General features: G+C 42.3%; 1 protein-coding gene across 1 annotated transcript in view; it reads right to left on the bottom strand.

Annotated features, from left to right (window-relative positions):
- Positions 1-24460, bottom strand: part of DSCAM (DS cell adhesion molecule) — a 628496-nt gene that overhangs the window by 239289 nt on the left and 364747 nt on the right. The window contains exons 4-7 of the mRNA XM_073360366.2: positions 20808-20954; positions 5680-5958; positions 3635-3910; positions 822-1118 (exon numbers count right to left, since the gene is read on the bottom strand). Of these exons, the coding sequence (XP_073216467.1) occupies positions 822-1118; positions 3635-3910; positions 5680-5958; positions 20808-20954 (999 nt within the window). The remainder of the gene's footprint in view (positions 1-821; positions 1119-3634; positions 3911-5679; positions 5959-20807; positions 20955-24460) is intronic.

Genomic DNA, 24460 nt, shown 5'->3' with positions numbered 1-24460 from the left:
TACAAAGAAACTCTTGAAAATAATTTAAGGGCATACTTGCTAGAGGAAATATTCATTTTTTGCTGATTATATAAATGTTTACAACATCCATTAATGTATCCTGCATGACATTTCTTCTTAACATTGACAGTTTTTGCTTTTAAGAACCACTTAAGCGGTCTTCCTAATCTTTATGTGCTCTAGTTTCTCTCGCCCTACAGCATACATTCTAATTAGGGCTGTGGTATATGTTTGTATTATTGAATACTTGTCTGATAAAATCTTTACTGCATTACAAATTAAAGGCTAGGGAATGATTTAATTAAATGTCAAATACTAAAACGTATGCTAAGCTAGAATCCTGTTACACATGAGAACACTGACAAAGTTAGCATTCATTCTGATGTATATAAAATATATTATCATGAGGATGGGTATTATGACATGTAGAACTACTGGTTCAAGCTAATGTACCATGTGCATGAGTAATTACAATGAATGTAGGACAACTAAAAGAGGAGAGGAAAATAAGAAACACATGCATGCAAAAACTAAAATAGGAAAACATATTAGTGAGGACGCTAACCCTCATGCTTGAGGAACATAAGTTTAGGGAAAGAGATTGTATAACAAGCTGACTTCACAAGCCAAAGAGGGAATGGGCCTTCCAACCTTAAACCATACAACGGAGTTTCTAGAGGGGGTTGAGGGAGGTGTGAAGATGGGAGAACCACAGTAAGTCAGTTTTGGCATTCCAAGATTCAGACCAGTGCATGCAACAATCTTCTTCTCCACTACAATGAGTTATGTGTGTTTTTTTGAGGAGCTGATTTGACAAGCACCTCTTACGTTTATTCGAGCCTGGTACAGGATGACTCCAGCAGAGTTGTTGGCAGTACAGCGATAGACTCCCCCATCTCGAACTTGAGTGTTAGAGATATTCAGGTAGCTGACCACGTTGCCCTCAGAGGTGATAATCTGGCTGATACGATGATTACCATCTTTGATTATGGGATCTTCATCTAGTGTCCAGGTGATCGTAGGCAGAGGAGTCCCCTTCACATTGCACATAAGGGAGACAGGCTCTCCTGGACTCACCACTTTCTCACTGAAGGCAGAAATGATTTTGGGAGTTCCATCTGAAGAGGAAATGGAAAGCATGTGAACAACACTTACGCACAATAAAACTGCTCTCCCTACCTTTGTTTAGCCCAGCTCATAAACCAAGAGTTCTGAAAGAGATGCTAACCCTCATCCTTCAGCAACATAAGCCAACCTCTAATTAATGAAGTTTAGGAAGGATTTTTCCTATGGACAGGTTATCTAATAACGGATTACTGCAGGGTTTCTTTTGCACCTTCCTCTGAAGCTTCAGGTACTGACCACTGTTGGAGAGATGAAACTGGACTAGATGGACCATTGGTTTGTTCTGATATAGCAATTCCCATGTTCCTGTGAAAAAGGCTTAGACTCCATAGGCAACTGAGAAGCCAAAGAAGTATAGTGTAAGCCTAAGATGTTTGGGGATATACTTCGTACACATTTCAGTTCCTTTGAAAGTTAAGGATGAATAACAGTGGCCAAAACCAGGCATAACTTGTGTCTGCTAATTCCACACAGCTCTGTTCAGTCCAGTCCAGTCCAGTCCTACAATATCTTTTTTTTTTACCGGTATTAAAATAAGCCTTTTCCAAATACAAATTGCTACTCATGCTGATGATGACCATTTTGGAGGTATCTTAGTGTTGTACACAAATCTCCCAGGGTGAAAAGGACACCAAATATATTTTCTTCTGACCCATGTCACAATTTAACCAAAGTCTCCAAAGTGCAAGTTAGAAAAGAAAAGGTACGGGGTTTTCGAAGTATGGAGTAGAATTAAATTACTCTCTATCTGGATAGCCCAGAGGGATAATAGTTTTAAGAAAAATGACACTCGATTATTATTTAGAAGGTTCTTTCCCAGATCTTGCAACGCAGTACACTCTTTCTGTTGTTCTTTTTTAAATTATACTTTAAGACTGGTGTTTAGAATGGATTTAAATATAATCGGGGGTAAGAATGCATCTGGTTCAGCTCATAATCTGTAGGAAGCAGTCTAGTCAGAGGTTTAGAAAACAATTCTGCTTGCCATTGTCTGGATCTAATGCATAGCATGGCCAGCCAATTCATTTTAAAGTTGAGAAAATATTAGCATCAGCAAAGACTATAAGGGGGTGGTTTAATCACAGTATAGAGAATAGCTTAAGCCTCTTGAAAACCCCTCTCTTCCCACCCAGTGGGCTTTGCCCTATGGGAATAACTCATTTTAATTCCATACAAGATGTAATGGGGAAGGACATCAGTGACAAGCATCAGTAACTCTAATGTTGTGAGAGAATAAGCAGTGCACTCAGCACATTTCATGGAGGCTCAGACCAGCATAATTCCATTAGAAATAGCCTCTCCTTACCTAGTAATCTCAACACAGGATCACACAGAAAACTGAGGGAGATCTGATGATGTGTGTGGAGCTTGAATTGCTATCCCCACTAAATGTGCTGAATCTGAGCAGGATTTAAAAAAAAAAAAGTACAGCAGCGTTCTCTCTCCCCAGTACAATCACCTAGGAGCATCAAAATTATCATTCCCAGTACACTGAAACACCTAAATATTTCAGCAGGGACATTAGGTTGGGTTTCTTATATATTTTTTCTCTCCCTCTCTCTCTTTGTTCCTGTCCTATTGGATGTGTGACAGAGTATTTAAAATGTCTTTCTTCATCTCTGACTCTCTCTCTCTTCCTTTCCTTTTCCATGCATTTGCACTGTCATCTCTCAAGACAAAAAAGCTATTGGCTTTTTATCCTGAATGGAAACTGACACACGACAAATAAATCAGTGAGTGTGCTCAGTATGCACCTCTGCCCTTTTTTTATTCAAGTGACAGGCTTTTTTGGAGATGAAAGCAGACATTATTTTCCCAGCAAGACCTGAGTGTCTTTGAAATCTTTCCTGCTGTCGCTCTCTGATAACCTGCACTCTCTCGACATCATTATAGATTATCAATATGCTCTTTAGGCTTTCTTAGTCACAGGAGATGGTTGCCGAGGTAACTAGGTCCAGGCAGGTAATCTCTTCTTTTTCTATAAAGACTAAAAATAGTGGCCATGCCATGACTGCACTACAGCCTCATTAGTGAACTGGCTCTGTACAAATTGATTACTTTCCTCACTTGATTATTATGTGGAACATTGTGTCAGTTACTTAGTATGATCTCCAGACCTTCAACTGATTTCACAGCCAGCCTGAAAACTGTGTTTGGAATGAAATGTTTGATCCTCAGTGGGGATCTCTCTTCTCTCTTGTCCTGGAGATACAGAATTTTGGATAGCAGCAGAAAATTAATGCATTTGGTGGGGCTTCGGTAGAAGGGATATTTTTCAAATCAATTTATTTGACACTTGGACCTTCATTTCCTCTCATTTGTTGTTCTGGAGCCTGGAAAGGTACATATATCTCCCAAAGTGTGTGGCTAGCTTCATCCTTCCTACAGGCACAGGGTCTTCTCTCTCCTTATAATTGGAGACCACAAGCATATTATATATACTGTACTATATACATACTATAACACTTCACTGTAGCCAGTAACACTACTAAAGCAGGTAATGACTAACCTTCTAGCACCACCTGAACATAGTCTTGAGCAGACATCTTGTCCTTGCGTACAAAGCACTGGTACGCTCCACCATCACTTTTGGCCATGCCATCCATAATGAGATTCTCACGGTTGATCCCCACGATTCTCACGTTGTTTCCAGGGTTGATGATTTCACCATTTCGGTACCAGGAGAGTTCTTGGTCTTCAGTTCCAGTCACACTGCAGGACAAGGACACTTGACTACCAACACTGCTTTTAACTTTCCGTGGACTGATTGTGGCTTTCAGAGGCTCTGAAGATTTAAGTCAAAAGGAGAGGGGGGGGGAAGGAAGACATTATGTATCTTTTTAAAAAATATGACTAACAGGTGCCCTTTCACTGAGAAAAAATACTGAATCACAAACACACATCACTGAAATGAGAATAGGCGGCCATGTTTGCTTTCAAGGGCCTTTTAAGGCCACAGTCCCACAATTAGTTCTGCACAGGCAGACCTCTATACCCAGTTGGAGTCCCACTGCCATCAGTGGGGCTCTGCCTGGATGCGAGTGTGCCCCTGTGTGGAACTCACTGTGAGATAAGCAAACAAAGCAGTAAAATAGCCCAAGGGACTTTAATCTCAGTGTCACCATTTAAAAATATTATGATATATTTTTATTGAAGTTTGATATTATGTGTGAAAGAAAATTCACAGTATTGAAGTAACAATAGTAAACACAAGGAAGGGAGTCTTTATCCACACACATACCAACAACTAAAACTACTGAATTTGGATCTCCATTCCAACCACCCTACATTTTGATTGGGCCCAGTACATATATAACAGACCACCATGGAATTTATATCCAGATGGGATTCTCCCCCAGGGTTTTTGTTCAATACCACCTCTATCAACAAGAAATAATTTAAAACATAATACATCTCTTTTATCGTCTGTGGATATCTATTATGAATTAAATGTGATGAGATATTGTTTATTTAGCATGTTTAATGACCAGCATTGTAACTAATATTGGAAACACTATCAATATTATTTATTTTACATTTCTCTCTCAGTCTCTCTCTCTTTCTCACACACACAGACACAGCTATGGATATAAGATATTAGACTATATTCTGTAAAATAGATGAGTTAAATAAAGAATTATATATTATATTTTATACAGACATACACAATTCCTTAGTTAACCTAATTCTGCTTTAAAGAATATTGTATAATATGATCATTTAAAAGTTATTATTATTTCCCTATTGAGGATTGCTAGATATTCCTGGTCTGTTATGAGCCTGTACAATATTAAGTGGATCTGATTCAACTATCTGTTATGAATGTTTTACAAATTTAGCTCTCTTTTTTAATTTATGAATCATTGATAAATGATCCTGAGTTTCTTTGGATGTATTTGTTATTTGTAATTATTCGCTGAATAATTTTTAGACAATGGATTGTTCACACACTTTTCCTTCTGACGATTTCTTATTCATGTTGTGTGGTTGGAAATCTAAATCAGATGGTATTGTTTCTGCTCCTTTATAGCAAAAAAATTAAACAACAGAAGAATAACAAAGAGCAAAACAATACAGCATTTCAGACTAATAATCATCTATGATAAAATTCATGAGACAGTCAGGATTTGCATACATTTTCATGAATACTCAGGGATTACCTGAATATTCAAAATAATGAATAGCAGGAATCCCAGTGACCAGAGCTTGACACTTTTATTCAGAAGACTCTTTGCAATTCATCCAGTTCGATTACCAAGCAAAATATATCCTTTATGTGAAAAATCACATAACCGTGTGATAAACTGTGTTCATTTTGCACTTCTGATCTCTCATCTGCATTCTGTCCACTAATCCATCTCCACTGAGACAGCTTATAACATTGCAAACCTTGGAGCAGCTTCAAGCAGCCACCATTGCCAATAACAAAAAAAGTAATAGCAACAAAAACAATAACAAAAGAAGCTTCTAGGTTTCCTTCTTTTCCTGCCATTGCAAAAGCAAGCACGATCATGAGTTTGAAATTATACTTGCCACATTCAATCCTGGACTTACGTTTTACATGCAGATGCCCTATCACCTCAGCAGTACCATAGTTGTTCCACACCTCACAAACGTAGTTGCCTGAGTCTGAAGGACGTGTGTTCTCTATCAGCAGACCTGTGACCGTCTGCCGAAACCTGCTATCTGGCTCCCAGGGAACGTTGTCCTTCAGCCAACGGTACTTTGGTGCTGGGTGCCCCGATGCTTTGCAAGGCAGCTCCACCCGCTGTCCTGCCATGGCTTTATGTTGGTCAAACCCATCCAGAATAGATGGTGCTGAGTTTGCTGGGTCTGGAAAGCAAATAGATGTTTTCAGTGTAGTTAATTAAGATGATTACATTTTTGAAGCAATATGCTGCTCTTTATCCTCCTTTTTTCAGTTGCTATCCCAGAATTTTATGTACTGTAAACTGCTAGTGTGGACCAGTCATCCAGATTGAGGTATCTCAGCAGTACTGGCTTACATCCAGCAGCATGTACTAAATAAACATTGCAGGATTACTTGGGAGCCCTCCCACTGGATTTTTTCCAGGTGGCAGTCATTCTTCACGTTACCCATCAGGAAAGAGAAGAGCCAGAAAGTGTAAACACAGTTCACCTAGAACTAAACCAACATATTCCACCCGCTTCTAAGGGGTCAGAAGATTTTGAACTAGAAGAGTGAATTATTCCCTTGTTAGAAGAGAAATGGGCAGAAGCAAGGGGCGGTGTGTTTGTAGTCTAATTGACAAATATTGTATACTCTTAAAAAGGAGTCTTAGACAGCAAAAGTAAACTGCAGCTTATAACTCCAGCAAACTGCTCTTTGTCCAGGTTCCCAGAAGACTTTCTCACACAAACAGGTCCCAAACTGCCATGTGACCGTTGTTATTTCTATTCTAGAGAAATGTGGCACATTAACTCCATGTTTATGCTTCGATACCTCACCAAACATAACGATCGACATGCTATGTCTTGTTTTTTCGCCTGTAAGCTCTTTAGGACAGGGGCTGTCATTTTCTTATGTTTGTGCTGCACGCTGTACAATGGGGCCCAAGCTAATTGAGGCCTCTAGGCACCACCACACAATACATGTTTATTACTACTACTAAAATAAAATACAATAAATAATAATGAAAATATCAAATATTGACTTAAATGAAGCTATTTTTCTTATATCTTAACCAATTTTGCGACAACAATGGTAGACTCCACATGTTAAACTTCCCCTCTCTCTCACCTAGCATATGTTGATCTATTTGTTGCACTCCATCTGCTGTGTACTATAGAGTTGTTATGCAAGTTATAAAAACAGTTCTAAAAAATAAAACACCATTAGACTGCAAACAAATGGGCTAAGCAGTCACCCACGTTAATTGTATATAAACAGTTAGTAAAATATGAATTGTCAGGTTTAATCAAAGATAACCACACAATTTTTGCCTCTCTCTGGAGGCTAGCAAAACACTTGAACCACTATAAAATGGTTATTAATCTTTCCATAATTGTTGTTCTTTGAGATATGTTGCACATATCCATCCCACTGTAGGTGTGTGTGCCCCAGTGCACAGTCATTGGAGAATTCTTTCCCTTAGCAGAACCCACTGGAGTGGCACAAAGGCCCACTGCTACCTCATGTATTGCACACAACTATAAAGGGAAGAACTATCCCTGACCTCCCTCAGTTCCTTCCCCCCGGAAGATTCTGATAGGGAGGGGAAGGAAAGCAGGGCGTGGAAAGGACTTGTGCAACACATCTTGAAGAACAATAGTTACAGAAAGGTTACTAACTGTTTCTTCTTCTTTGAGTGATTGCACATGGCCATGCCTCTGTGGCTGACTCACAAGCAACCCCAAGTGCAGGTTGTGTGAGTCTGTGTGAACAGGGACTGGAGGACCACTTGTCCAAATTTAGCATTGTCTCTAGATTGTTGAGAGATGGCGTAGTGAGAGGTAAATATATGACAAGATGACCAGATTGCTGCTTTGCAAATGTCTAATATGGGAATGTTAGCCAGAAAAGTCACAGATGCTGCTTGGGACCTAGTTGAATGACCCAACACTCTATCAAGAGCCTTCATGTTAGCCAACTGGTAACAAAAACAAATACAATGGGATATCCAAGACACGATCCTTTGAGTGAATACAGAACTGCCCTTCCTTCTGTCTGCAAATGCCATAAACAACTGAGTCGAAGACCTGAAAGGTTTAATCTGATCCAGATAAAAAGTGAAAGCTCTTCTAACATCAGAGCATGAAGGCTCTCCTCACCCTTATGACCATGATGCTTTGGGAAGAAAGTCAGCAAGAAGATTCCTTGGTTAATATGAAAAGTGGAAACCACCTTGGTAAGAAATTTTGGGTGAGGATGATGGCAAACTTTTTCAGTGTAGAAACATGTACATGGAGGATCTGACACTAGCACCCTGAGCTCTCCCACTCTCCTGACTGGTATAATGGCCACTAAAAAAAGCTACCTTCATCAAAGGAGGCAACTGGGAGCAGGTCAATTGAGGCTCCATGCGGGCGTGGCTGGCGGGACCCATCATCTTTGCTAAGACTAGATTCAGGCTCCATAGGGGAGCAGCATTCTACGCATGCAGAAATAGTCTGTCCAAGCCCTTTAAAAGTCTTACAGACATTGGGATGGAAAAAAGAGATCAGTTAGCAATAGGTGGGAATGCTAGGATAGACATTAGCTACACACTGATTGAGTTAATCTCCAACACTTGGAGTTTTAGGGATAGAAGATAGTCTAGCATGTGCTGAATAGAAGCAAGGACTGGGGAAAACCCTTTCAGCCTGGATCAAATGGAAAATCTCTTTCATTTCGCCAGGTAAGCGCTCTTATTTGATGGTTTTGTACTATTCAGCAGCACCTCCTGAACTTCCCTTGAGCAGGACTCTGCCACCAACGTCAACTGGGGGCTGGTCCCATTCCCACTCTTCTTGAGATTGATCATGAAACGGGTCCTGAATTTTTGGTGCTGGGCTCAGTACCAATGCTAAGTTGTCTGCAGCATTGATGTTCCTTGTGGCCAGTAGATGGAGTTGGCCGAGATGGATGCAGAGGTGCTCTTGATTGAGGGGGAAACCCTCAATACTTCTCAGAGCAGGGCTTAAAGCCCTTATAGATATTACATCTGTTGCTTACGTGAGCCTTCCCCAAGCACTTAAAGCAGCTGAGGTGAGGGTCCCTAATCAGCACTGCCTTACCACAAGAGTGGCAGGGCTTGAAGCCCGGAGACTGCATAACTCCAGTACTGGGGCTGGTACCCAGATTAGGCACTGGAGACACACAAACAACAACAAAAAAATCATTTTTTTCTTTTTCAACTCATCTACACTAATGAACTAAACAGATTCTAAAAATGGTACTGCTTATACACTAAAATAAAAGACTTGCAGAATCAATAAAAAAGGGAGCTCCAGCAACTGTCATGGGCAGTAGGAAGGAAGTAAGGGGGTGAGGGCGGTCAGGGTGGCTCTTCCCTTTATGCTTGTGTGTGGTGCACGAGTCAGCAGAAAGCGCTTGTGCCACCCCAATGGGTATCGCTAGGAAAAAACCTCTCCGACAGCTGTGCTGTGGAGTGCAAAAACACCTACAGTGGAATGGACATGTGCAATTACTTGAGGAAGACCATCAGTGCTGTAGCATGTTTTCACCAACTGTAAGCTCTACCATCCAAACCAATGATTTTACATGCATTAGTAGCCACTGGGCCTATCTTTGGCAACAACACCTATAACATTTGTTAGCATGCCGTGCTGTGCATGTGTGGCTTTCAGAAATTACACTCTCCCAGTAACATTTTAGAAAAGCTGAAAGCAATCATAACAAAGTGGTTAACCTGCTCCTCCTTCATCTCTGGTTTGTAGCGTCAGACCACAGCCACAATGTGAAGATGTTGTGTAACAAGAGTTTCTGTATATATCCTGTTTGGCACTCTGCTGCCTCAACTTGGTTTTGATGGAGTTAACTCAGGAGAAATGCAAATATGGATAGGATGCTAGTAATGGTCCCTATGATATGCCGACACTTCAGTGGACTGTTCAACATCTCATAAGTTTAAAGAGCTTCAGATGCACAGTGGTCTTCTCTGCTACTGAATGAAGTAAGTGTGTGTGGTCTTAATTCCACCAGGGATGTGCCTAGGATGGCTATAGGAGGTGCACATAGTGATACAACATTTTATATGCTTTCTAACCACACTCAAGAGGACACTAACCTGTACATCACCCCTGATGTGTGCTATTTTATGGGCATTAAATCAAACCACAAAGCTGATGAGTTGTGATGTTGCTGCTGTCAACCAGATGATATTGTCCATTATGGTGCTGGAGTGGACAAAAGATCTGAGGGCCATCAGAACAAAAAGGTAGATGAAGTAGTACTATCATGAGGGTGCAGAATACAACAGATGCTACAGAGTAACAGAGGGTATGTCTACACTATGAAATTAGGTCGAATTTATAGAAGTCGTTTTTTTAGAAATCGGTTTATATATTCGAGAGTGTGTGTCCCCACACAAAATGCTCTAAGTGCAGTAAGTGCATTAACTCGGCGGAGTGCTTCCACAGTACTGAGGCTAGCATCGACTTCTGGAGCGTTGCACTGTGGGTAGCTATCCCACAGCTCCCGCAGTCTCCGCCGCCCATTGGAATTCTGGGTTGAGATCCCAATGCCTGATGGGGCAAAAACATTGTTGTGGGTGGTTCTGGGTACATGTCGTCAGGCCCTCCCTCTTTCCCTCCATGAAAGCAGCAGCAGACAATTGTTTCACATCTTTTTTCCTCATTTACCTGTGCAGACGCCATACCACGGCAAGCACGGAGCCCGCTCAGCTCACTGTGACCATACGCCTCCTGGGAGCTGGCAGATACGGTACTGCATTGCTACACAGCAGCAGCTCATTGCCTTGTGGCAACAGACGGTGCAATAGGCCTGATAACCATCGTCATCATGTCTGAGGTGCTCTTGGCTGCCTCGATAAGGTCGGTCAGGAGCGCCTGGGCAGACATGGGCTCATGGACTAAAATAGGAGTGACTCGACTAGGTCATTCTCTTTAGTCCTGCCGGCAGTCGTATTGCACCGTCTTCTGCTGAGCAGCTAGGAGATGAGGATGGCTAGCAGTCCTACTGCACCATCTGCTGCCAGCCAAAGATGTAAAAGATAGATGGAGTGGATCAAAACAAGAAACAGACCAGATTTGTTTTGTATTCATTTGCTTCCCCCCCTCCCTCCCTCCATGAAATCAACGTCCGACAATTGTTTCGGTGAGGTCTGTCAGGGGCACCTTGAAAAATTTAACAGAGATTCAGTCTTGCCTGGAATACCAGTGGGTTAAGCATTGGCCTGCTAAACTCAGGGTTTTGAGTTCAATCCTTGAGGGGGTCATTCTGTGTGACAGTTGTTTTTGTTTCTCCTTGATGTAAAGCCACCCCCTTTGTTGATTTTAATTCCCTGTAAGCCATGTCCTCAGTCGCCCCTTTCTCCTTCAGAGCAACGGCAGACAATTGTTCCACGCCTTTTTTCCGTGCAGACACCATACCATGGCAAGCATGGAGCCCGCTCAGATCACTTTGGCAATTAGGAGCACATTAAACACCACGCGCATTATCCAGCAGTATATGCAGCACCAGAACCTGGCAAAGCGAAACCGGGTGAGTAGGCGACATTAGCGTGGTGACGAGAGTGATGAGGACATGGACACAGACTTCTCTCAAAGCACGGTCCCTGGCAACGTGGGCATCATGGTGCTAATGGGGCAGGTTCATGCCACGGAATGCCGATTCTGGGCCCGGGAAACAAGCACAGACTGGTGGGGACTGCATAGAGTTGCAGGTTTGGGATGATTCCCAGTGGCTGCGAAACTTTTGCATGTGTAAGGGCACTTTCATGGAACTTTGTGACTTGCTTTCCCCTGCCCTGAAGCACCAGAATACCAAGATGAGAGCAGCCCTCACAGCTGAGAAGCAAGTGGCAATAGCCCTGTGGAAGCTTGCAACACCAGACAGCTACTGGTCAGTCAAGAATCAATTTGGAGGGGGCAAATCTACTGTGGGGGCTGCTGTGATGCAAGTAGCCAATGCGAACAAAGATCTGCTGATATCAAGGGTAGTGAGTCTGGGAAATGTGCAGGTCATAGTGATGGCTTTGCTGCAATGGGATTCCCTAACTGTGGTGGGGCCATAGACGGAACCCATATCCCTATCTTGGCACCGGAGCACCGAGCTGGCGAGTACATAAACCGCAAGGGGTACTTTTCAATAGTGCTGCAAGCACTGGTGGATCACAAGGGACGTTTCACCAACATCAACGTAGGATGGCCGGGAAAGGTACATGACGCTCGCATCTTCAGGAACTCTGGTCTGTTTCAAAAGCTGCAGGAAGGGACTTTATTCCCAGACCAGAAAATAACCGTTGGGGATGTTGAAATGCCTATATGTACCCTTGGGGACACAGCCTACCCCTTAATGCCATGGCTCATGAAGCCATACACAGGCAGCCTGGACAGTAGTCAGGAGCTGTTCAACTACAGGCTGAGCAAGTGCAGAATGGTGGTAGAATGTGCATTTGGACGTTTAAAGGCGCGCTGGCGCAGTTTACTGACTCGCTTAGACCTCAGCGAAACCAATATTCCCACTGTTATTACTGCTTGCTGTGTGCTCCACAATATCTGTGAGAGTAAGGGGGAGACGTTTATGGCAGGGTGGGAGGTTGAGGCAAATCGCCTGGCTGCTGGTTATGCGCAGCCAGACACCAGGTCAGAAGAGCACAGGAGGGTGCTGTGCGCATCAGAGAAGCTTTGCTTGCTGTGTGCTCCACAATATCTGTGAGAGTAAGGGGGAGACGTTTATGGCAGGGTGGGAGGTTGAGGCAAATCGCCTGGCTGCTGGTTATGCGCAGCCAGACACCAGGTCAGAAGAGCACAGGAGGGTGCTGTGCGCATCAGAGAAGCTTTGTAAACCAGTTTCATGACTGGCCAGGCTACGATGTGAAAGTTCTGTTTGTTTCTCCTTGATGAACCCCCCCCCACACACACCTTGGTTCACTCTACTTCCCTGTAAGCTAACCACCCTCCCCTCTTCGATCACTGCTTGCAGAGGCAATAAAGTCATTGTTGCTTCACATTCATGCACTCTTTATTAATTCATCACACAAATAGGGGGATAACTGCCAAGGTAGCCCGGGAGGGGTGGTGGAGGAGGGAAGCACCAGGTGGGGTGGTGGAGGAGGGAAGGACAAGGCCACACAGCACTTTAAAACTTTAAAACTTATTGCATGTCAGCCTTCTGTTGCTTGGGCAATCTTCTGGGGTGGAGTGGCTGGGTGGCCGGAGGCGCCCCCACTGCGTTCTTGGGCGTCTGGGTGAGGAGGCTATGGAACTTGGGGAGGAGGGCGGTTGGTTACACAGGGGCTGTAGCGGCAGTCTGTGCTCCTGCTGCCTTTCCTGCAGCTCAACCATACGCTGGAGTGTATTAGTTTGATCCTCCAGCAGCCTCAGCATTGAATCCTGCCTCCTCTCATCATGCTGCCGCCACCTATCAGCTTCAGCCCTCTCTTCAGCCCGTCACTTACTCTCCTCAGCCCGCCACCTCTCCTCCCGGTCATTTTGTGCTTTCCTGCACTTTGACATTGTCTGCCTCCACACATGTGTCTGTGCTCTGTCAGTGTGGGAGGACAGCATGAGGTCAGAGAACATTTCAGCGTGAGTGCGTTTTTTTCGCCTTCTAATCTTCGCTAACCTCTGGGAAGGAGAAGATCCTGTGATCCTTGAAACACATGCAGCTGGTGGAGAAAAAAAAAGGGACAGTGGTATTTAAAAAGACACATTTTATAGAACAACGGGTGCACTCTTTCACGGTAAACCTTGCTGTTAACATTACATACATAGCACATGTGCTTTCGTTACAAGGTTGCATTTTGTTTGCCCCCACTGTATGGCTAACCACTCTCCTTCCCATGGCTAACAGCGGGGAACATTTCTGTTCAGCCACAGGCAAACAGCCCAGCAGGAATGGGCACCTCTGAATGTCCCCTTAAGAAAAGCACCCTATTTCAACCAGGTGACCATGAATGATATCACTCTCCTGAGGATAACACAGAGAGATAAAGAATGGATGTTGTTTGAATGCCAGCAAACATACGGTGCAATGCTTTGTTTTACAATGATTCCCAACTACATGCTACTGGCTTGGCGTGGTAAAGTGTCCTACCATGGAGGACGGAATCAGGCTGCCCTCCCCAGAAAACTTTTGCAAAGGCTTTGGGAGTACATCCAGGAGAGCTTTATTGAGATGTCCCTGAAGGATTTCCGCTCCATCCCCAGACACATTAACAGACTTTTCCAGTAGCTGTACTGGCCGCGAATGTCAAGGCAAATTAATCATTAAACACGCTTGCTTTTAAACCATGTATAATATTTACAAAGGTACACTCACCAGAGGTCCCTTCTCCGCCTGGTGGGTCCGCGACACAGCCTTGGGTGGGTTCGGGGGTTACTGGCTCCAGGTCCAGGGTGAGAAACAGTTCCTGGCTGTCGGGAAAACCGGTTTCTCCGCTTGCTTGCTGTGAGCTATCTACAACCTCATCATCATCTTCCTCATCCCCAAAACCTGCTTCCGTGTTGCCTCCCCCTCTATTGACGGAGTCAAAGCACAGGGTTGGGGTAGTGATGGCTGAACCCCCTAAAATGGCATGCAGCTCATCATAGAAGTGGCATGTTTGGGGCTTTGACCCGGAGCGGCCGTTTGCCTCTCTGGTTTTCTGGTAGGCTTGCCTGAGCTCCTTAAGTTTCACGCGGCACTGCTTCGGGTCCCTGTTATGGCCTCTGTCCTTCATGCCCTGGGAGATTTTGACAAATGTTTTGGCATTTTGAAAACTGGAACGGAGTTCTGATAGCATGGATTCCTCTCCCCATACAGCGATCAGATCCCATACCTCCCATTTGGTCCATGCTGGAGCTCTTTTGCAATTCTGGGACTCCATCATGTTCACCTCTGCTGATGAGTTCTGCACTCACCTGCAGCTCGCCATGCTGGCCAAACAGGAAATGAGATTCAAAAGTTCATGGGCCTGTTCCTGTCTACCTGGCCAGTGCATCTGAGTTGAGAGTGCTGTCCAGAGCGGTCACAATGGAGCACTCTGGGATAGCTCCCGGTGGCCAATACCGTCGAATTGCATCCACAGTACCCCAAATTCGACCCAGCAAGGCCAATTTCAGCACTAAACCCCTCGCTGGGGGTGGAGTAAAGAAATCGATTTTAAGAGCCCTTTAAGTCGATAAAAAGGGCTTCATCGTGTGGACGGATGCAGGGTTAAATCAATTTAACGCTGCTAAATTCGACCACAACTTCTAGTGTAGACCAGGGCTTAGAATCAGTGATGCAGTGAGAAGATCATAACATCCTGGCCACCTTAAGTCAGTTTGTTTAATTTTTTTAAAACTGATTTTATAACTTATTGAAAACTTGGAAGTGACTTTTAAAATACATCCTGGCTGTGATTGGCAAAGCTACCTAAGGGAACTAGATGCCCAAGTTTCACTGAAACTGATGAGGTTTGGATATCCTGTTGTGATAATTGGGCTTGCAAATGTACCCTGATTGTGAGCCCAATTTTAAAAAGTGAGTGTATGTTCATGAGACGTCACAATAACCCATAACAACAAATGTGTATGGAAAAGGGTATGAAAAGGAGACAAAGACTGAATATTTTTAAAAGGCCGACTGATATTACTCAAGCACTGTGCTAAATCATATTTGGTAAACAAGAAAAGTATGGAACAAGAAATCAGTGAACCATAATTGGTGTTTCGGAAACTACGCCTAATTGTTGACAAAATAATGAGAGGACAGGCTATTCCATCCATCCCTCTGTTTGCAGGTCCTTAAAGAAAGAGAATTTTGGAAGTAAAATTGGCTACTAGAGCAAGTTTCATCACCGCGGCTGACAGTCTCTCTATCTCCTGGGCCTTTGTAATCCTAATCCTGAGAGAGGTCCTGACCAGACTGGGCTAGAGAGAGGGACCCAGATGACATCACAACCTCTACTGGCTCCAGCTGAATCCCAAACACCACTTAGGCAGATCTGAATATATTTTTTTTAAAAAGCGTTTGCATCCCTCTTCTACAAGTTGCATATAAAATGGCTACACATTTTATAGGAAATTCCACTTTTTTGTTTGTTTGGTGTGGTTGCCACTTTTGTGCAACACTATTCAAAAGCTTCCAGGGGCAGGAGGCTTTTGAATAGATGTTTTCAGTTTCAAAGTGTTTGACAGGTCTAAGTGGTACAGTTTGCAATCCCCTAAAGTGCAAATCCATGAAGTGGCATTCAGACCTTGGAACACAACAAGGATCACCTATTCAGATACAGGGAACTAAAGAAGTGGATGAAGAAAAAAAAGATATCTAAAATACCAGAGTCCAACATGCATATGCTTGCTTCATGGAACAATTATTCCCTGTGGCACATGCACTGGTTTACAAAGCATGTGTGGTGGAGAAGATAATACAGATATAGATAACATAGATCCATTTTGGGATGCACAAAATAAAACTAAAGTGACCCTTCTTTCTTGCATTCTGTTCTAATGTATTCAGGTATCTCTTCAATAGCCATATTTTCTCATAGACTAGTCCTCAAATAGATTCCTACCATTTTTCAGTTAAAAACAGAAAGGAAAAGAGGAAAGGAAACCCATTTCTCTATTTGTAATCACCTCCAATAAAATAAACAGGAAAGCATAGAATATCAGGGTTGGAAGGAACCTCAGGAGGTCATCTGGTCCAACCCCCTGCTCAGAGCAGGACCAATCCCCAACTAAATCATCCCAGCCAGGGCTTTGTCAAGCCTGACCTTAAAAACTTCTAAGGAAGGAGAGTCCACCACCTCCCTAGGTAACACATTCCAGTGCTTCACCACCCTCCTAGTGAAAAAAGTTTTTCCTAATATCCAATCTAAACCTCCCCCACTGCAACTTGAGACCATTACTCCTTGTTCTGTCATCAGCTACCACTGAGAACAGTCTAGAGCCATCCTCTTTGGAACCCCCTTTCAGGTAGTTGAAAGCAGCTATCAAATCCCCCCTCATTCTTCTCTTCCGCAGACTAAACAATACCAGTTCCCTCAGCCTCTCCTCATAAGTCATGTGTTCCAGTCCCCTAATAATTTTTGTTGCCCTCTGCTGGACACTTTCCAATTTTTCCACATCCTTCTTGTAGTGTGGGGCCCAAAACTGGACACAGTACTCCAAATGAGGCCTCACCAATGTCGAATAGAGGGGAACGATCATGTCCCTCGATCTGTTGGCAATGCCCCTACTTATACATCCCAAAATGCCATTAGCCTTCTTGGCAACAAGGGCACACTGTTGACTTATATCCAGCTTCTCATCCACTGTAACCCCTACGTCCTTTTCTGCAGAACTGCTGCCTAGCCATTCGGTCCCTAGTCTGTAGCGGTGCATGGGATTCTTCCGTCCTAAGTGCAGGACTCTGCACTTGTCCTTGTTGAACCTCATCAGATTTCTTTTGGCCCAATCCTATAATTTGTCTAGGGCCCTCTGTATCCTATCCCTACCCTCCAGCATATCTACCTCTCCTCCCAGTTTAGTGTCATCTGCAAACTTGCTGAGGGTGCAATTCACACCATCCTCCAGATCATTAATGAAGATATTGAACAAAACCGGCCCCAGGACTGACCCTTGGGGCACTACGCTTGATACAGGCTGCCAACTAGACATGGAGCCATTGATCACTACCTGTTGAGCCTGACAATCTAGCCAGCTTTCTATCCACTTTATAGTCCATTCATCAAGCCCATACTTCTTTAACTTGCTGGCAAGAATACTGTGGGAGACTGTGTCAAAAGCTATGCTGAAGTCAGGGAATAACACATTCACTGCTTTCCACTCATCCATAGAGCCAGTTATCTCATCATAGAAGGCAATTAGATTAGTCAGGCATGACTTGCCCTTCGTGAATCCATGCTGACTGTTCCTGATCACTTTTCTCTCCTCTAAGTGCTTCAGAATTGATTCCTTGAGGAGCTGCTCCATGATTTTTCCAGGGACTGAGGTGAGGCTGACTGGCCTGTAACTCCCAGGATCCTCCTTCTTCCCTTTTTTAAAGATGGGCACTACATTAGCCTTTTTCCAGTCGTCTGAGACCTCCCCCGATCACCACGAGTTTTCAAAGATAATGTCCAATGGCTGTGCAATCAGATCTGCCAACTCCTTTAGCACTTCCTTTAGGGGAAAGGGATAGCTCAGTGGTTTGAGCATTGGCCTGCTAAACCCAGGGTTGTGAGTTCAAGGACTAGATGACCTCCTGAGGTCCCTTCCAAACCTGATCTTAAAAAAAAAAAAAAAAAAAGCACTATATCCCGATTCAAATATCTAATGAAAAACAAACTGCAGCAACCTCTTTAAAATATTGTGATTCAGCAGTCGGCTGTGAACAAGGACAATGAAAAATTGAGGCAAAACATTGTGTCTGAAACTGTTCAGCTGTAGATCTTGTGTGTGTGTCCTGTTAAGACAAAGTCATTGGGAGGCGGAATTCTGTGCGTGAAGCCAGATTCGGCTCTTGGTTACACCTGTAGAACCCCAGGGATTTCAGCAGGAGTGCATGAGTGTAAATGAGAGCAGAAGTTAGCTTTTCAGGGGTGTAAAACTCACCACTTCAAAAGCCCCAAATGCTGAAGTTAAGGTAGTGTACATTAGGATGTACCAGACTTCCCAGAATGACTGTGTGTGTGGAATTGGGCAGGAAAGGGAACTCTTTGCAGGGATATATCCTCTGGGCCACTCAAAAAAGGCATAAGTGATGGAACAGGCAGAAAGCCCTCTCTCCTCCTTATTCCAGGAAACAACTGGGGTAGAAACCCTCCTTTGCTGGTCAAGATAATGGCTTGATTATAGATTACCACTGGTTCAGGTTTAGCTTGATTGCATGAGAGAGTGGGGATATATTTCAGGGCTGAATGGGAAGGATGGAAATCATCTTTTACTGTTAAGACCAAATATCTGGGATAACTAGACAGACCATTGTGCTGGACTTATATTTCCTCATCTGGCTGGAAAAAGTACAGGTGAGTGTTTCAACCACATGGGACATAGTACAAATAGCAGGACTCGAATAGTGAAATACTTCTGGATTGTATAATGAAATAATATTTAGCATTTACATACTGATTTATATTTTCAAAGGGGCTGAACAATCATTAGAAAATATTCACAGAAGAAAGGGGAACAGCAGGTCTGATACTTTTGCAAGTCTTTGTGACCTAAGATCTCAGTCACAGTTGGCAAGCTGCAAGAAGTGGGGATTTGTGGATTTAATCACCAGATTTTCCTGATAAAGGATTAATCCCAGGGAAGGAGAATGAGTCCTTCCGTTGTTGGCTTGTGACAATTGCTATACCCAGAATGATCTGCAGGGCTATGGCCATATAACAGCTGTTTGATAGTGAAAACAGGTAATTGCTGCAATGCCATAATTAGGGCTTCTGTTTTTCAAGATTATTAATTTCATTTTTCAGAATTTATTTTTAGCATTTTTTGAGTTTTATGTGGCTGTCCAAAAATCAGGGGGTGGTGGGATTTTTGTAATGAGTAATCTCTTTGTCATATTCTCTAGCATGCTTTAATGTAGCACTGTTTCAGACAGCACTATGTTAAAGCACACCAGAGAATCTTTAGTGAGCACCTGCCAGGTTTATACTGACTAATTAATACACACCACATTAATGCACTTTAGAAATCATACCCCTGTAATCTGCATTACTGCTCTGTGTAGACAAACCCTTAGATCAGTGGTTCCCAAACTTGTTCCACCGCTTGTGCGGGGAAAGCCCCTGCTGGGCCAGGCCAGTTTGTTTACCGGCTGCGTCCACAGGTTCGGCAACCGCAATCGGCTGACCCTGCGGACGCGGCAGGTAAAGAAACAGGTCCAACCCGCCAGGGACTTTCCCTGCACAAGCGGCGGAACAAGTCTGGGAACCACTGCCTTGGATATGAATAACCATGTCTAGTGTTTATTGGATAAACACCAAATTTCTTTCTTTTTTTAAAATGAGATATATAAGGGTGTTTTATCACTGTTTCTCAATTAAATAAAGAAAAACCCCAGAAACCCTAGCTATAACCCATGCCACATGCATCACATAGGAAGGCTAGCCTCTTGGGGGGCTGGGACGGGGAGAGGCTGTGCACGTACAGTCTGGGGCACAAAATCAGCTGATTTTGCAGATGTGTGTGATTTTTGGATACAGAAACAGACATGTACAAAGACATTCACACACACACACACATACACCCATTAACCATCAGAGGAGGGAGGTTTTGGAACAGCCTTCCAGTAGGAGTAATGGGGGCAAGAAACCTAACTGGTTTTAAAATGGAATTTGTTACATTTATGAAAGGGATTACATGGCAGCGTTGCCTGCAATAGCAGGGGACTGGATTCAGTGATGCAGAAGATCCCTTCGAGGCCTCTGTTTGTAAGTGGGGGTTCTAATCCTATGCTGTGGCACTAAATCCCAGTCCCAGCAGCCATTGCCTTCTGTTCTCACTCTCAGCTCCCTCACGGTTCCCTGTATTAAGATTGGGAGAAGCATTTGTTTTTTTAAGCAGCTTGCATGTCCAATTTTGAAAATAGTTTCCTTTTTTGGACATGCACATTTGTTTGCATAATTCAACCAAATCCCTGGACAAATTTTACTGCCCTACCTTTTTTTTCAAATGGTAGAGCCATGTGTATTTAATTACCAAGATACAGGAAGGTGGAGTTTCATTGAGAGCCAGGAACTCCTGCATTTTTATCCCAGTTCTGAGAAGGAATTGCTGTGTAGCCTTGAACCTGTAGCTTCTATATTTTGAGGGGATAGTTTACATTATAGCATTATGGACAGTATTTTCCACATATGATACAACAGAAAATACATAATTGAGTGAAAAAAAAAAGAGAAAAGGCAACTTAAATTTATAATGTTTCACTTCTACAGGGAAAGTACTGTAGAGTCTTACCTACTTATTTGTGCATTTAGTTTGCTAGACAAGTCATTATTAGTACCAGTAGTTCCTGCCTTATCAGTGCAGTCTGATAGAAAGAGAAATATGTAGTATACCGAGTTTAAGAAATTCCAGAGTACCTGATACAAAAAGTCTTGCACTGTTGCTTTGTCTTGTTTCTCCAGTGTATCTGTGCCGCGTGATACATCGGTAGTTATACAATCCATCTTCATTCTGTACATCTACAATATACAAGGCTCCCGTGGATGTGATGAGAAATCTAGATCCTGAAAGATACAAGAGTTTACAGTGTTCAAAACCCCTGAAGATTTTTATTATTGTTTTGTCTTCTGAGGTAAAAAATAGACGTTTTCCTCATAAGAGTCTAGAGATAATGTGTTGCAAATCTTATATTTTACAAAGTGTCCATTCATGAATGCCTATCTTGAAATTAACTCAGGTGGATTTCATATAAAATTATGAGAACATATATGAAAAGTATGACATATGAATATAAAAGAAAGATATCATTAATTCATATCATTACAACACCAAATACCAGAGAGGTGTTTTAAATAAAATATAGGAGGGAATTGGCTAATATAGAATTTGAGCCAAATACTTTAAATGTCAAAGAGTATTATTTTATGCTAGTAATTTACCTGGGGAATAATATACATTAAAATAATTATCTGGGAGGATATGCATAATAAAACCATATTAAACCAAACTGGTCTCATTGTTCAGAAGCACCAGAAAACAAACAGAAATTTTTCAAATAAGATTGTGAGGAAAAGGGAAACTAATGAGGTTAGAGAGAAACTTGCAAAAATAGAAAGATTTTACACCAAGATCTGGAAACATCTCCAGCGCAGGAGACATATCTGGAAAAAGACTGGGACCCTGCACCGAGAAGGCCCTGCCACTCGTCTCTTTAAAGTGTGACTTCAGAACAGAAAACAAAGACAGCAAAGCTAACCTCAGATGACTTGAAGGGTTAATGCAATGGGAGACTCCTGGGCTTTGAGCCTAGATTAAGAGCTCAGATAAACTAGAAGAAAAGGGAAATGCTTTCAAGTTCAAATAACCAAAGTTTTTAAAACAAACAACAACAACAAAAAACAGCAATATTCTTAAAATTTTAGAAGCAAAGTCTAATTTCAAGAAGAAAGTAAGCCCAGCAGAGGTTGCTCTTTAAAAAGGGACAGGACGAATTTGTTCTGCTCCATCATTTGACCCACAGTCCCTTAAAATTGTCGAAATGTGGTGGAAAGTCTTCTCCAATTAATTTTTAAAATATTATATTATAAACAACCACTTGCATTTGGTATTAGTTTATGGAGGGGATGGTAAGGTGCGGTCGCCTACAATGGCATATGGCCTAATCCACAACTGCTACTAGCAAATGTCTCCAACGGACTGAGGTGGGATACTAGATGAGGAGGGTTCTGAGTTACGATGGAAAATTATTTCCCAGATGTCTGGTAGGTCTTGCCCACATGCTCAGGGATGGGAAGGAATTTTCCCCTAGGTCAGATTGGCAGAGAACCTGGATTTTTTATGCCTTCCTCTGTTACATGGGCCATAGGTCCTTGCTGATTTGAAGTAGAGTAAATGGTGGATTCTCTGTAAATTGAAGTCTCTACATCAAGATTTGAGGACTTCAGTAACTCAGCCAGAGGTTATGGGCCTACTACAAGAGTCAGTGGGTGAGATTCTGTGGCCTGCAATGTGCAGGAAGTCAGAATAGATGATCATGATGGTCCCTTCTGGCCTTAAAGTCTATGCATCTACATATAATATGTGAATATATTTATTTACATTTCTTTGTAATCCATTCTTCTTTGTATACAAGTTTTTATAATTTTTGTTTATGTATTTATTTATTTGCTCTGCTAACAGAACCAGGCAGGCACCCAATAAAGGGAACACAGAATAATGAACAAGCTCTGTTCTCCATGTTTTGTTGGTCTAATTGATAATGCGAACAACAATGACGAGAAATAAACAAGGTGAAGCAATGTTGTCCTGTGCACCATAAGAATCATGGACGATGAAGAGCTAGTTGTATTGATGAGGGGAACACTGTCAAATAAAAATGAACAAAATTTGGTCTTGTGGGTAAGGAGACTGGCGATCTCACTTCAATTCTCAGCTCTATCGTAGATTTCCTATATGAGCATGGACAAACCACTTAATCTATCTGTGCCTCAATTCCCCATCCACAAAATGGTGATAATCCTCTCTTTCTTCCACTTTTTGTCTACCTTGCCTCTTTAGATCATAAACTTTTGTGGACAGGGACTATATCCTACTTTGCATATGTATGGTGCTCAGCACAAGGGAAACCTGATCTCGTTTGGTGCCTCCAGACATTGCTGGAATATTAATCAATCAACAAATAAATAAATCTTTCAGGGAAAAAATAGGTTTTACCAAGTTTTTCCATTAGAGTAAATGGGAATTAAGAGAGACAGGATAAAAAGAAAATATATAGAATTGTTTTTCTGGTAACATTATCTATCATTTTGTAACTAGCATTGTAATTTGAATGCAGTGCAAGTTTTTGCACTCATAAGAACACCCACCCAACTTCCTCTGAAGACCCATCTGGCATTTTAGCCCTACATATGACTGCATTTAATAAAAGTAAGAGATAAACACTATATAGCAACACTAAGTGCACTATTGTTCTCCTGGTGTTTGATAACTCTTACAATGAGAACATTTGTACATGCATACTGCAAAATATATCCTACTCCCCGAATTATGGTGGAAAATATACAGGGATGACAAGTTATAAACCAATAGTCAATAACATGGATGTGAGAAACACTTCCTTTTAACCAGACATGGGTTTACGTACAGCTTTGTCTGTGATTAACAATATGAAGGGCATTTAGACACAAATGGGTCAAGGTATAAGCACTTCTAAGAATCAGTGAATCAAAATAAAATGATATTTGTGGAGAGGACAATTACCTGAGGCATCCCATTTAAGCAGTGATCTAAAAGAATTTGTAGAAATTCATTTAAAACCATAGCACAGACTAACCTTTGGAACAAGGCACAGTGTGCTAAAACAACCTTAGACAACCTTTCTTTCTCACGTTAGGTGCTGAATGATAAAATAACCTCAGATATGACACTGGCTTGGCCTGATCCTGCTTCCTTTCAAATCTATGCAATATTTGCCAATTATTTCAGTGGAGGCAGAGTTAGGCTGAACTTTGAATCTATTATTTTTTCTCATTTTTGCAAAAGATGTTAAACTATTATACTGAACTCCAAAAATATACAGTGAGCTCCTGCTCACTTTGGATCGGATGCAGAGCTCAGGGTCCAACCTGAGCAGATGTGGTAGACATGGGACAGATGTCATAGGGAGAGCGAGGGGAAAAGGCTTTTCAGCCATAGCATATCTGTGGAGGCACTCTGGGAGTATATTCAAACCTAAAACAAAGTGTTTACCTTTAGATGCTGCTTTTTTTTTTTTGACTATCCAAGGACCATTGTCTTAAAAATTGTAATTACTGAAATGCACAGGGTTTGCGTTTTAGCCCAGATTACTTTGAAACAAAACAGGCTTCTTAGCATAGTGGAAGTTAGATACCACCTCCTGGGAGATAGTATTTCAGAGCAGTACAATTATGGCTAAAATATACAATGTAAATCTCACAAGGAAAAAAAATCAGTATTTGTATTTTAAAATATTGGAATATCTTTAATTACAATGTTTGGAGAAAATGGTGTAGTCGATCTAACAATGCATAACTAACTCAAGAAGAATGGT

Source organism: Lepidochelys kempii, chromosome 1, assembly GCF_965140285.1.
Source record: "Lepidochelys kempii isolate rLepKem1 chromosome 1, rLepKem1.hap1, whole genome shotgun sequence".
NCBI classification, from domain to species: domain Eukaryota; kingdom Metazoa; phylum Chordata; order Testudines; family Cheloniidae; genus Lepidochelys; species Lepidochelys kempii.
The sequence above is the reverse complement of the archived record's forward strand: the minus strand, read 5'-3'. Positions and strand labels throughout refer to the sequence as shown.